This window comes from Colius striatus, chromosome 4 (assembly GCF_028858725.1).
Source record: "Colius striatus isolate bColStr4 chromosome 4, bColStr4.1.hap1, whole genome shotgun sequence".
In the NCBI taxonomy this organism is placed as follows: Eukaryota; Metazoa; Chordata; class Aves; order Coliiformes; family Coliidae; genus Colius; species Colius striatus.
The window spans coordinates 39,971,044-39,983,906 of record NC_084762.1 but is presented as its reverse complement, the minus strand read 5'-3'; the positions used below and the strand labels follow the sequence as shown (position 1 = coordinate 39,983,906).

The following is a 12,863-nucleotide window of genomic DNA, read 5'->3' as shown; positions in this document are numbered from 1 at the left end:
GAGACCTGGACAGGCTGGAGGGTTGAGCAGGGAGAAAGGTAATGAAATTCAACAAGGACAAGTGTAGAGTCTTGCATCTGGGAAAGAATAACCCCATATACCAGTACAGCTTGGGGAATGAACTCTTAAATAATAGTGTAGGGGACAGGGACCTGGGGGTCTTGGTGGACAGCAGGGTGAGCATGAGCCAGCAATGTGCCAAGAAGGCCAATGGCATCCAGGAGTGTACTAGGAGGGCTGTGGGCAGGAGGTCAAGAGAGGTTTTCCTCCCTCTCTGCTCTGCCCTTGTGAGACCTTATCTGGAGTATTGTGTTCAGTTCTGGGCCCCTCAGTTCAAGAAGGACAGGGAGCTGCTGGAGATAGTTCAGTGCAGGACCATAAAAATGGTTGAGTGGAGTGTCTCCCTTATGATGAAAGACTGGGGGAGCTGGGGCTCTTTAGCCTGGAGGAGACAGAGGATTGATCTCATCAGTGTTTACAAATAGTTAAAGGATGAATGTCAGGAGGATGGAGCCAGACTCTTCTCAATGATGTGCAGTGATAGGACAAGGGCAATAGGTACAAGCTGGAAAACAAGAGGTTCCAAAGAAACCCTTCTTCACTATGAGGGTGATAGAGCACTGGAACAGGCTGCCCAGGGGGATTGTTGAGTCTCCTCCTCTAGGGAGATTGAAAACCCACCTGGATGTTTCCATCCTAGGTGGTCCTACTCTGTCAGGAAGGGTGGACTAGATAATCTTCCGTGATCCTTTCCAACCATTAAGATTCTGTGGTTCTGTGAAAATGAGAGTCTGCATGATGATGTGAAAGTTTTTCCTGAAGTATATGTTTTATGTACACATTCTGAAAATGGACAGTAAACATGGTTACACATTTATTTGCTTTTCATTAGTTTTATTTAAGGCAAACTTCATTTTACTGATTGATATGTTCCTGCAGCTTTGATTTTACCCTACTTTGGCAAAACGTAGTACTGTTGCCTGTATATTACCACCCATTAGATAAACTCATTTTGCAAAGAGCTATTAATTTTTCTAACCAGAGCTTGAAATCTATAAAACCATTAAGTACTGATATATTATTGCATCTGACTTTTAACCATTCCATCAGACAGACTGTCTTGGTACAAGTTTAGCAGCTATATGGAAGACATTTAATGTGAAATTGTACAAAATGCCTGAGGGAAAATTAGAGTCCTGTGTTCTCAGAAAAGAGTACATTTGCTGACACACTTTTCATTTACTGTGATGCATATAAAATCCTAATAAAATTTTGTACTGAAGAGAAAAGAGAGCTAAGAAAGAAGTAAAATTTATTCTAATTTCTTGGCACATTAGTATATATATTGATACTTTTACCTAACCGTAGGAAAAAAAGATATCTGCATCTATTTTTAGTTTTTCTCTGAGGCAAGTGGCCAGTTATGAATTATTCTCTCCTTACTTTCTTGTATCTACATTCAATGTTTACCAACAATAAAGTACTGATCATGCTTCTTTAACATGTTGTCTGTGAGGAAATTACCAGGAGATCCTAGGTCCAGGATAAGTGAGCTGAACTGCTGCTAGGGTGCTCTGAAATAAAGCAAAGGCTAAATCTCTCTATTGTCATATATCAATTAAACTAATTCTGATCTAATTATTTTCTTTTGTAAGAAGATATCCTATTTTACTGGGAGAAAAGCACTGACATAATGAACTATTACAGTGTCAATACTGCAAATATTAGCCAGTTACTGTTTCTACCTACCGGAAGGTTAGATACTTCCTTATGAGGATTAATGTCTTAGGATACACACTGGAAGAGGTTTTGCCTCAGAAGTGCAAATCCTACACATTGTGAAGCAGAGTAAATGATCCCAGAGAAGTACTCATGGTGTGGCTCAACTGTCTCGTTGGAGCTGACTACTGTTATGGTATATACTATTATATATCATGCAGATTTTATATACCAGATATGCACATTAGTATGCCAGTAGTGTAGTAGTGTCTATATGGAAGAAGTAGTTGAAAGAATGAACTCTGAAAAAACTACAATAGTGCTAGAGAGGTCAAATGTAGAAGAAGCAGTGTAGAAAATATTTCTAGATTAATGAGAATGACTTAGATTCATAAATCATACACTGTATGGTTACAAAACTGTGACTTCACTATTGTGATTAGTCTATCTCTGAGAGAGAAGGCACACAGGGATCTTGGTTTATTTTTCATCCTTTCTAACAAATGGGAGGTGTTGTTACTTTTGATGTATTTTTCTTTCCATTCCATATATTTCTATATTTTAATGGATTTTAAAATATATATAATCTTACGGGAATATCACAAAGTAATTTTTTATGCAGGTTAATTAATCTTTTGCTGAAGTTATACAGCATTTTAGTAATTTAAGAATATAACAGATGACACAGGAGGTAGCTTGTTGATGGTTTCGGGTGAGAAACAGAATTATAGTATGATGAGATTACTGCTGTTGGTTTTGACCATAAATATCATTCTATAAGTATCGCTCTATCTTTTTTCCTTTTTTTTTTTCTATGCAGACACCATTAAGACAGAATCTCATCATTAAGTCAGAAAGATAAAAAATAGAAGAAATCCATATTTGATACACTTCTGTAAATGGTTACAGGTCTGTGTGAGTATAAATCAAAACATGCTAAATTGTAAGCTATTTGAAACTCATTTTTATAAGAATCCAAGCACCTCACAAACAACGCTTTACTACAGAAAAAAAAATAAAAAAAGGAAAAGAAAAAAGGGTATTATTAAAGTCCTAAGTCAATGCAAACCCTGATAAAAATATCCATATAATTTAAGACAATTAACAAAACCCATAATTACTTTGAGCTCATTGAAAAAAAAAACTTCCTTGAGAAATCAATTGTTTTCTTGTACCCAAGTTTGTGTGAATGAGCAAGATGTAAAAGCTATAAAAATCATCTGAACAGACAACAGATACAGGACTTCCAAGACAAGTAAGTGTGTCTACCTGTTAGAAAGTGCCAGTGAAGAAACAGTCAGACACTGAAAGTGACTTCCCTGGTAGAAGGTGGCTTAAACAGAGTGACTAGGAAATAAATTGATTAAATGGATGTCTTTTGTATCGGTTGCTGGTAGTGATGGTGAGGTACTGCTTCCTGGCAGAAATTAGTACACTAACTCAACTTCTGATTAAGCTCCAGGCATGAATATCCTTTCGTTGCAACTTCTATTCAGGCTGGCAGAAGAAAATAAATTTTACAGCTCTCTATGAAGGATTCACTGAATCTACACTAAAAGTTAGATGGATAATGGACGGAGCTGGATGGATAAGTGACAGAGCAGTGGAACAGGCTGCCCAGAGGAGTTGTGGCATCTCCTTCCTTGGAGGTCTTCAAGACCTGCCTGGACATGTTCCTATTCAACCTGATCTAGGTGAACCTGTTTCTGCAGGGGGGTTGGACTAAATGATCTCTAAAGGTCCCTTCCAACCCCTACCTTTCTATGATAATACTGAATAAAAGATAATTTTTATTACCTTTTATGATCATTGATGCTATTATGTTAATGACTTCATACTATTTTAAGTAACATAATATTTTAATTTCTTCTCAATATATTTTGCAATAGAAATAACTGATATATGAACGTAATTTTAAAAGATTATTGGGATTCTCCCTGTAAAATTTAAAGAATCCAGTTTTCCTTTCATTATGATGATAGCTATCTGGAGAAAGTAGTATTTATAACATGCTTGTTTATTCAAGTATTGTATTCACACTTGGGATACTTTCAAGGATTTTAATGGATGCGTATACAGATTTTGTGTGTATATGTGTATGTACATATTTGTCAGATGTTGACTTTGCTTTGTATTCATTGTACTGTTTCCATATATATGACAGATTCTAGTAACAGGTCTGTTTGGTTGTGTGGAGATGGGAAAGAAGATGTTCAGGGATTAAACTGTTGCAATTCATGTGTTTAGGAAATCAGAATGCAGTCCTTCACTGGACACCATCTAACCTGAGGAAAGAGAAGCTAACTGATATGAAAGACTCTTGGTGGTGTAAATAGATAAGCACCGGACATAGTGTGAGAGTAGTCACCACATCAGACCCACATCAGTTTCATACCATTTCTATTCTGAACTCATTACATGTAAGAAGGAAATGATCCTGGTCTTTGGGAAGGGAGATGGTAGCAAATATGATTCATTTTGAGTTATAGTGCAATGTGATTTATACTACATGAAATACGTTAAAGACAAGTTCTTTAATTATTAAGCAGATTTGGAGTACGCTGAAGGACACTTTTCAGTTAAGCACTTTTCAGTTCAAACAAGCTTATATTTTTGTCAAAAGAATCAGATGAGGTCAGAGGACTTTAAAGTTTACATGCATGACATCTTTCAGATCAGTAGAAGCTTTAGGAGCTAATACATAGTAACTATAATGGTACACTGAACAATTTTCTAGAGAGTAGGATGTTAAAGTGATTGAAAAAGTAGTGAAATCTGTCAACCTCAGATCTCATTTGCAGTGTCAGCCGGCTATACTACTCTAACTATTTCAAATAGTAATGTTATATTTTATGCAAGTATCAATTTCAGGGCTGAATCAGTGATGGGAAAGATAACTCTCTATAGTAAATCCAAGCATGTGTCCATATTCTGTAAAAAGACTTAGATACATGTAAGTACCTAAATACAGGTACTTAAATATTTAAAGGCAAGTATGTTAAATAGAGATGTGCACAACCTTCAGTTTAAGCAATACTTTTGCAAATTTCCAAGCTTGTAAAATAGTTTGTTTCCTTCTCACTGAAAGGAAGTTTATAAAATATGCTATTAAGATTTATATCAACATAGCTATCTAGAAAAAAATTAGGAAATAAAAACTTAAGTTCACAATGTGTCATACCTTCAGGTGACATCTCTGAAACACTGACCATATAAGGTCCATCCAAGAACTGTGGTTCATGATCATTGACATCTCGAACCTTGATAATAAATTCAGATTCAGGTTCAACTGGAAGCTGAGTGCTCCTGTTAATTGCTTGTGCCCTTAGAGTGTAGAAGGCTTTCTTTTCTCGATCCAGCTTTTGCTTCACATAAATTTTGCCATTGTTTTCATCAATAAAAAAAATGTTTCCAGCTCCTTCCCCAGTCAAACTGTATTTTAGGTTGCCATCCTGCTTGTCTAAGTCTGATTTCACCTGCAAGTATAAAACAGAAAAATAAGCCACATTTTGGTATGAATAGTTTTGAATAATTGTTTTAGGTTTTGCTTTCATTATACAGTGAACCCTGTCACTAGTGAGCCTACTAGTATTTAGAAGAAGATACTGTGACATTTTCAGCCACTCATGGCTCAGTTGTAAAGCATTGATGTAACATACATATATAAATGAATAGTAAACCTGAAAAAGCATGATTCAGACAATTTGAAGTGAAGGGAATGAATTTAAGTACCTGCTTTAGTTCATTGCTTTATCAGCTCCCATAAACTTCTGCTGAAAATGCTGCAGAGTTCATTAAACATGATCTATTTTTTTTATTATTACAATAATAAGTGAATTTTGTAAGTTTTATATATATTATTGTACTTGTGTAAATATGAGACATGCTGGTGTTCTATTTTGATTGAAATATTCAAGACATGAAAAGACATTCTGTAACATAAGCCTGTATTATTTATTCTTAAATAAATTAATAGACATATTCTATTTCCTTCTAGGATGATCTGCATTCTCTGTTATCTTGCTAAGATGAACTTTCTGATTCCTCTGATGAAGCTAAGCCCTGGAGATCGTTGCAGTCCAGCTGCATTAGTTCATAAAAACAAAATAGTTCTGCTAATGTTAATATGTAACAGTACTTTTTAAATAGAAATAGCTTTATTTCTTAATGTGTTAAACATCTACAGTTGAATTTTATGGGAACATCAATTTCCATTGTGTCAAAAATTCTCTAATTTTTTCTGAATATTTCTGAAGTTGTTTGAAAACACGTGTCACATTAAGTTTTTTTATCGGAAACTGTTTTGCAGCTATGGGAAAAGTAATAATAATTAAAATATGAGTATGTCTATACTTGTTTTTTTAAGAAATGAGACATCATACTTCCATAGTAGTTACTTTGAAGGGACTGTGAAAAAGTAATTAATGAATTTTGAGCACTTCACCCTTTGGGCCCAATTAAATTTTAGTGCTACTTAATTAGCAGTTAAACTTATTTTGGTTCATTCGTCTAGAAAGTGCCTTAAAGAAAACTAGATATCAAGATTACAGTTACTTCTATCATACAAAAATAAATAAAAATAATAATTATTATTAATAATAATTATAGTTAGAGAAGAAAGAGACGGATAAAGCCTCATTAAGACAATTACCTTAAAGCACATTTTTAAAGGAGAGTGAAAAATAATTGCTCGTTGTGCTAAACCTACATTAATCTAATGAACCATGCAGATTCCTGCAGTTTCTCAGCAGTAGAAGGATTTAGTATTAATATGCTTCATTAAAAATTAATGAGGGGTAAATCAGTTGCTACTTAGTGTAATAGAAAATCATACTAAATATTGTTTGTAAACTACATTGCACTTGATATAGCTGCTTTGATGTGGTGCCAAAAATAGCAGAAGCAAATTGCCAGATGTTGACAAATGAGACTTTAACTTTCATTCAGAAGACAGAAAGGAACTTTTCTACCTGATATCTTCATCTGCTGTATGTGGAACTGGTTTTAGTAACAGAAGGAATGTGGAGTTCCTTGACAGCAGACTAGGTGAAGGAAGGTCCTTGATCCTGCCACGATCTCCAGCTCTTAGTTCTCTAGCCCTAAGTCACATCACAGGAAAGTAGAGATGTTCTGCTGTCTAGCTACAACTTCCTGAGCTCATATTTCCACCTTTCTTGATATTTCCAGGTCACTGGAGAAACTTGGTCTTCCAAGTCAAGCTAGAAAGCTGGTGATTAGTACATTAAATCTAACCTTGTACATCCCTTGAATTGTTACTTATCATACCTGTCCAATATACAGAGGCACCACTGAAGTCTGTTCCTCAGTTGCAAAAAGTGGTTCCCATACCCAGCCACGTTTCATTCTCCGAACTGCTATGAGAGACTGATCTGTTTTTTGAGTGCTGCAGTTCTGTGTGCTTGGAGAGCAAGGCGAAAGTTGAACCAGCATCAGAGTGAGAGATAGCAGTGTGGAGCAATTCATACTGAACACTTCTTTCAATCAATTTTCATCTGAAGGAGAGGAGAAAAAAGAAAAAAAGTCTTTGACAAAACATCACTCCCTGCTAATGTAAGAGCAGATCTGCAATGTTAAAACCTCGTCATCATCCCAAAAGGGAAAGGCTGAAACAAAGTCTGTTTCTGATTAAAACAGAGATTCTCTTAGAGACTCTGGCATGAAAGTCAAATGCTTGACTTTCCTTTATGTATATCCTACACTGGGACTCTCTGTGCAAAGAAGGGGAATCATCATTCAATTAATTCATCTTCCAAATTAAGCTGGGTAATTGTATTGTGTAGCCTAGGAATAATTTGATTGGAATAATTGTATGTTTCTGCTTAGACAGGGCTCATTTTGAGCTGCAGTCACAAACTGCCTGAAGGGTGAACATTTAGCCTTAGTGGCCCTGATGACTGACAGATGAGAGCAGTGCAGATCTTTTTTTAGCCTCTTCTTCCCACTTTTTCACCTCAGCAAAATACCTGAAAAAAATGCCAAGGTTGGTAGGGTACCATAAAGAAAGTGAACTTTTATGCTTCCTGCTCAATAAAATTTGTTTTAACTGATTTTACCACCCCTGACATTCTTGTTTCAATTAAATAGACAAAAAGCAAATGCATCTTGAAAGCTCTAGGTTTCTGCAGCTTGTTTAATTGACAAAAAGCATACTTTCAGAAAAAGAAAACTTTGCACAAACTATGTGCTGTTAATGATTTTTAAGTGCTTTCTAGTACAAGAAATAAAGCTCTGAATTTATAAATAAAGTGCAATGTTCAGTTAAGAATTATCATCTTCTATAAGGTAAAAAGGAAACTTTGAAAATCCCTAGTACATTTATTTCACATCTTAGAAACTTACTTGGCAATGGTATTAGTCATTCTTTTCAAGGTTTTAGCCTTCAAGAATAATATTTCCTATGGAGGAGCATTCTTTTTTTTTAATTTATCACATGCCATTCAGTTTGTACAACATGGGAAAAAAAAGTACTCAGCTGCATTTACTTTAGGCCTAAAAAAATCAATGAACGTTTCCAGAATAAAATATGAATTTATGTATTTTAAGGTCATGCTTAAATAATAATGTTATAAATAGCAATACTTATTGTAAAGGAAAATGCCACAATTACTGAAAATTACAGATTTCACATAGACAACTATTTCCCTCCTTCCAGCAATTTTGCATGATATTGAAGATTATTCTGTTAAAATGTAATCTACATGCATATATTTATTGAGAAAAAGATAAAGGAGTTCTACTAGTAAAACACAGAGAACTGTGGGGATACATTTCAACTTCTTAAGTTGTGGAATCTCCTTCCTTAGAGGTCTTCAAGATCTGCCTGGACGTGTTCCTGTGCAACCTGATCTAGGTTGACCTGCTTCTGCAGGGGGATTGGACTAGATGATCTCTAAAGGTCCCTTCCATCCCCTACCGTTCTATGATTCTATGATTCTATGATTGTGACATTTCAAGATGAAACTTGAATGGAAGGAAATACTGTCTTTTCAGTTTTCTATGGAAAATTGATTATAGCAATAATAATGTTTGTGAGACGGAAGACAAGGCCAGCAAAGCTCAACTCAGCTCCCAAAGATTTTGGAGTGTTTCTCTGTACAATTGGTATATTTAATGATAAGCAATAATTTGCACTGAAACTAATCTTGAAAACAAACATTCACTTTATTGCAATGCATACCAAAGGACAGACCTCTCAAACAATGAAAGGTGAATAGTCAGAGAGACCCTTTACATGAATTGGAAAGAATTTTATTTCAACCACTATTTAAATGAGGAGATGGGTGCTCAGTCTGGAGCCTAGCAAATGCTTCTGTCTACCTTTCAGCTGCTGTTTCAGCTGCTTTTTCTGACACTGTCTGCCTTGTTAAACAAAGTATTTCAAGCTCGTGGTGCAGTATGTCAAGTAGAGTGAATGCCAAGCACATATTCACTATCAAACTTCTCTGACAGACGCCATGTATACACAGTGACATAGTGAGAGTACAGAATATGGCTGTGCTGTTGTACTGTTGGTCCCCTTTTAGCTATGCACTCAGCAGTTAGCCATCTGCAATGAACAGGTTAAACAGAAAAATTTATATTTTGATCTGTTCCAATGTCTCCTCTCCACTAATTTATATTAATAGCTTATAATATGTGGATTCAAGTATCATGTGTTGGAAAAATCAGCAGGGAATAAACTTTTTTTTTTCAAATTTTGATATGTTCTACACTGTTATATTCATAAAAGGACCTTAAGTTGAAAATACAGATGGTAGACAAATTATTGTAAAAACTTATAAAGCTATGTAATGGAATTGAGAGTTATATGTATTTCTGGTTTTCTCGTCTCTGCTATACCAGACATACTTAATTTGCTTTTACTTGCAGGATCTTTCACAGCATATTTCTTTCTAATGTCTTCCTATTCATTTGGCACTGAGACACTGCCTCCAGCCTCTTGCCAGCACATGTTGCCGTTCTTTATAAATCTAATTGTTCCTCTGTGAAATAATCACCTTTCTGTTCCACAGACTGTAACTCACTCTCAGATATAACTCTTGTAAAATATCCAGATACTAATTTCTTATTCCCCCCTCTGTTTCTAATCTTTCCACTAAAAATATAAATTTCAGTGTTACCTACTTCAGGGAAAAAAAACCATTCTCAATGTTTAAGGTGATTCTGTGCTAAGATTGCTGCCTATCGCAGTGAGTAGTATTAACTCATTATTCCTCTGTACTACTGTCTTTACCTATCCATCAGTTGTCTCTTGTATTACGCTTGGTTTATAAGGTCTTTGTAAATGCAATGACCTTGTACTCTGTGTTATAATGTGCAGCAGAAGGGAGGGTTAGTGAAGCACAGAGCTTTTAGGTGCTATAGTAATATGCACAAGTAGGTAGACTTTTAATAGAATAATATTGAAAAAAGGGAAATATCTTTTCAAAAATGAGTAAACAGGTTTTCATTAATAATATCCCAAGGAACTGAGAGACATGAGGATCATTTTTCTGCTCCTGTCCTATTCTTCAGGAAGTACAATTCTACTCTCTCTTGCTTGCATTGGATTGCAATAATAAAGATTGATACTTAGAACAGAGAAATGAGAATATCAATTGCAGATGTAATAAGCAGGCTACATCTTTTAAAGCAATATCTTCTTGTTATATCTAAAGAAAACCATGAGTTTCCCATAAACTAGGAACAGATTTACCTTCTTAGCACAAAGTTGCAGAATCCTTTGTTCTCTACCAAGTGGCATCCTACAACCATTTGATACTGATATTAGTTTTAGCTGGACTGGCAGTATGACTTGGTTCTGAATTCTCTTTAATCACAGTATTTTTTAAAAAATATTATTATTTTATTACATTACATTACAAAATAATACTAATTACTAATGACAACGAGAAGAACAAGTATTTTTAAAAATACAACTTTTGAGATATAATGAAGCTATGTATTAGTGGAAAAAATACTAAGGGTAGAAAAAAAAGCAATCTTCTAAAGACTTAAAAATATTCTAAACAACAGATTACTGTGAAGATGAGGATAAGTTCTGTTCCAGTTCTGTTAACTAAAGAATAAGGAATAAATCAGCTTAATTTTTTCACAGCCTCCCCATTATTTGATATAAGTAAAGCCTTTTAATTAGGAGTACCAAGGGACATGGTAGATACTCCTTAATAGAAGACTATTAAGACCATCTCATATATGTACTTAAAGTACTTAATTACAGCAGGATTTTGAAACAGTGTCTCCTGAGAAAAAACAAATCTGTCTTTGAAAGTATAGAGGAGAACCACAAATCCCATACCGAAAGACACTCCTTTTGTGGAATTTGGTGTTGTCTTTACTTGTTCTAATTACATAGAGCAAACAACAATAAAGATAAAACATTAATGTAATTCAATCGAAGTGATTAATTCACAGCCTCTGAAACGTATTTCTTATCTCAAGCAGAGGCTCAACACAAAGTTGCTTCAGTTGCAAAGTTCTATTTTGTGCATTGGTGCTGTTTTTGTAGTGCATATTCCTGTCTTTAATATTCACTTAGTAGGATAAAGACAGTGTGTTTGCAACTAACACCTACAGACAACTGTATTAGACTGAATTGATAGTGAACCTTCATAGTTGCACTATACATTTGTTCATTTGTACTATTTCCATTGACTATTTGTCCTAGTTGCATTTTCTATAGTTACTTACTGATAATTCTGATGTATTACATGGTTGCTGAGCTATTTTCCTTCCAGGAAAGAATGTAGATGAATACATTTTCATTGACCAGCTTAGATTTCACACAAAATGGTGATGTCCAAGCTATATAACTTCTTGAATTTCAAAATAATGAATCATACATATCAATTAGTTTAATGCACATGTTTTGTGGGCTTTTTTAGGGGTTTTCAGTTTGGTTTGTTTTTGATGAGATTTTTAAAAATCTGTGTAGAACAGTCTTCTAGAATGTGCAAAGTAGTGAACTTAATTCTATTCTTGCTACTTCTTACTGTTGCTGAATTTCACCGACTGGCTAGATGACGGGAGAGCAACAGATGTCACCTACCTCGACTTCAGCAAGGCTTTTGACACTGTCTCCCATCACATCCTCATCAGAAAGCTCAGGCAGTGTGCCTTGGATGAGTGGACAGTGAGGTGGATCGAGAGCTGGCTGAATGACAGAGCCCAGCGGGTGGTGATCAATGGCACAGAATTGAGTTGGAGGCCTGTAGCCAGTGGAGTTCTACAGGGTTCTGGGGCCAGTCTTGTTCAACATCTTCATCAATGACCTGGAGAAGGGGACAGAGTGTACCCTCAGCCAAGTTGGCTGATGACACCAAACAGGGAGGACTGGCTGACTTCCCAGAAGGCTGTGCTGCCATTCAGTGGGATCTCAACTGGCTGGAGAGTTGGGCAGAGAGGAACCTCGTGAGATTCAACAAGGGCAAGTGCAGAGTCCTGCACCTGGGGAGGAACAACCGCATGCACTAGTACAGGCTGGGGGTCGAACTGCTGAAGAGCAGCTCTGCAGAGACAGACCTGGGAGTCCTGATTGATAATAAACATGAGCCAGTAATGTGCCCTTGTGGCCAAGAAGGCCAATGGCATCCTGGGATGCATCAAGAAGAGTGTGGTCAGCAGGTTAAGGGAGGTTCTCCTCCCCCTCTATTCTGACCTGATCTCATCTGGCCTCGTCTGGAGTCCTGTGTCCAGTTCTGGGCTTCTCAGCTCAAGGGGCATAAAGAACTTCTGGAGAGAGTCCAGTGCAGAGTCACCAAGATGATCAGGGGACTGTAACATCTTTCATATGAGGAAAGGCTGCAGGAACTGGGGCTGTTTAGTCTGGAGGAGACTGAGGAGGGATCTTATTATTACTTACAAATATCTAAATGATGGGTGTCAGGAGGTTGGGGCATCCCTTTTTTCTATTGTAGCTAGCAACAGGACAAGGGGTAATGGGATGAAGCTGGAACACATAAAAAGTTCCACTTAAATATAAGAAAAAAACTATTTCACTGTGAGGATGACGGAGCAGTGGAACAGGCTGCCCAGAGGGGTTGCGGAGTCTCCTTCCTTGGAAGTCTTCAAGACCCCCCTGGACATGTTCCTATGTGACCTGATCTAGGTTGACCTACTTCTGC

At 36.2% G+C, this 12,863-nt stretch overlaps 1 protein-coding gene across 1 annotated transcript in view; it reads right to left on the bottom strand.

Annotated features, from left to right (window-relative positions):
• CDH19 (cadherin 19) overlaps positions 1–12,863 on the bottom strand; it is a 76,716-nt gene that overhangs the window by 40,944 nt on the left and 22,909 nt on the right. Inside the window, exons 2-3 of the mRNA XM_061994645.1 lie at positions 7,006–7,232; positions 4,901–5,195 (exon numbers count right to left, since the gene is read on the bottom strand). Of these exons, the coding sequence (XP_061850629.1) occupies positions 4,901–5,195; positions 7,006–7,203 (493 nt within the window). The 5' untranslated portion in view covers positions 7,204–7,232. The remainder of the gene's footprint in view (positions 1–4,900; positions 5,196–7,005; positions 7,233–12,863) is intronic.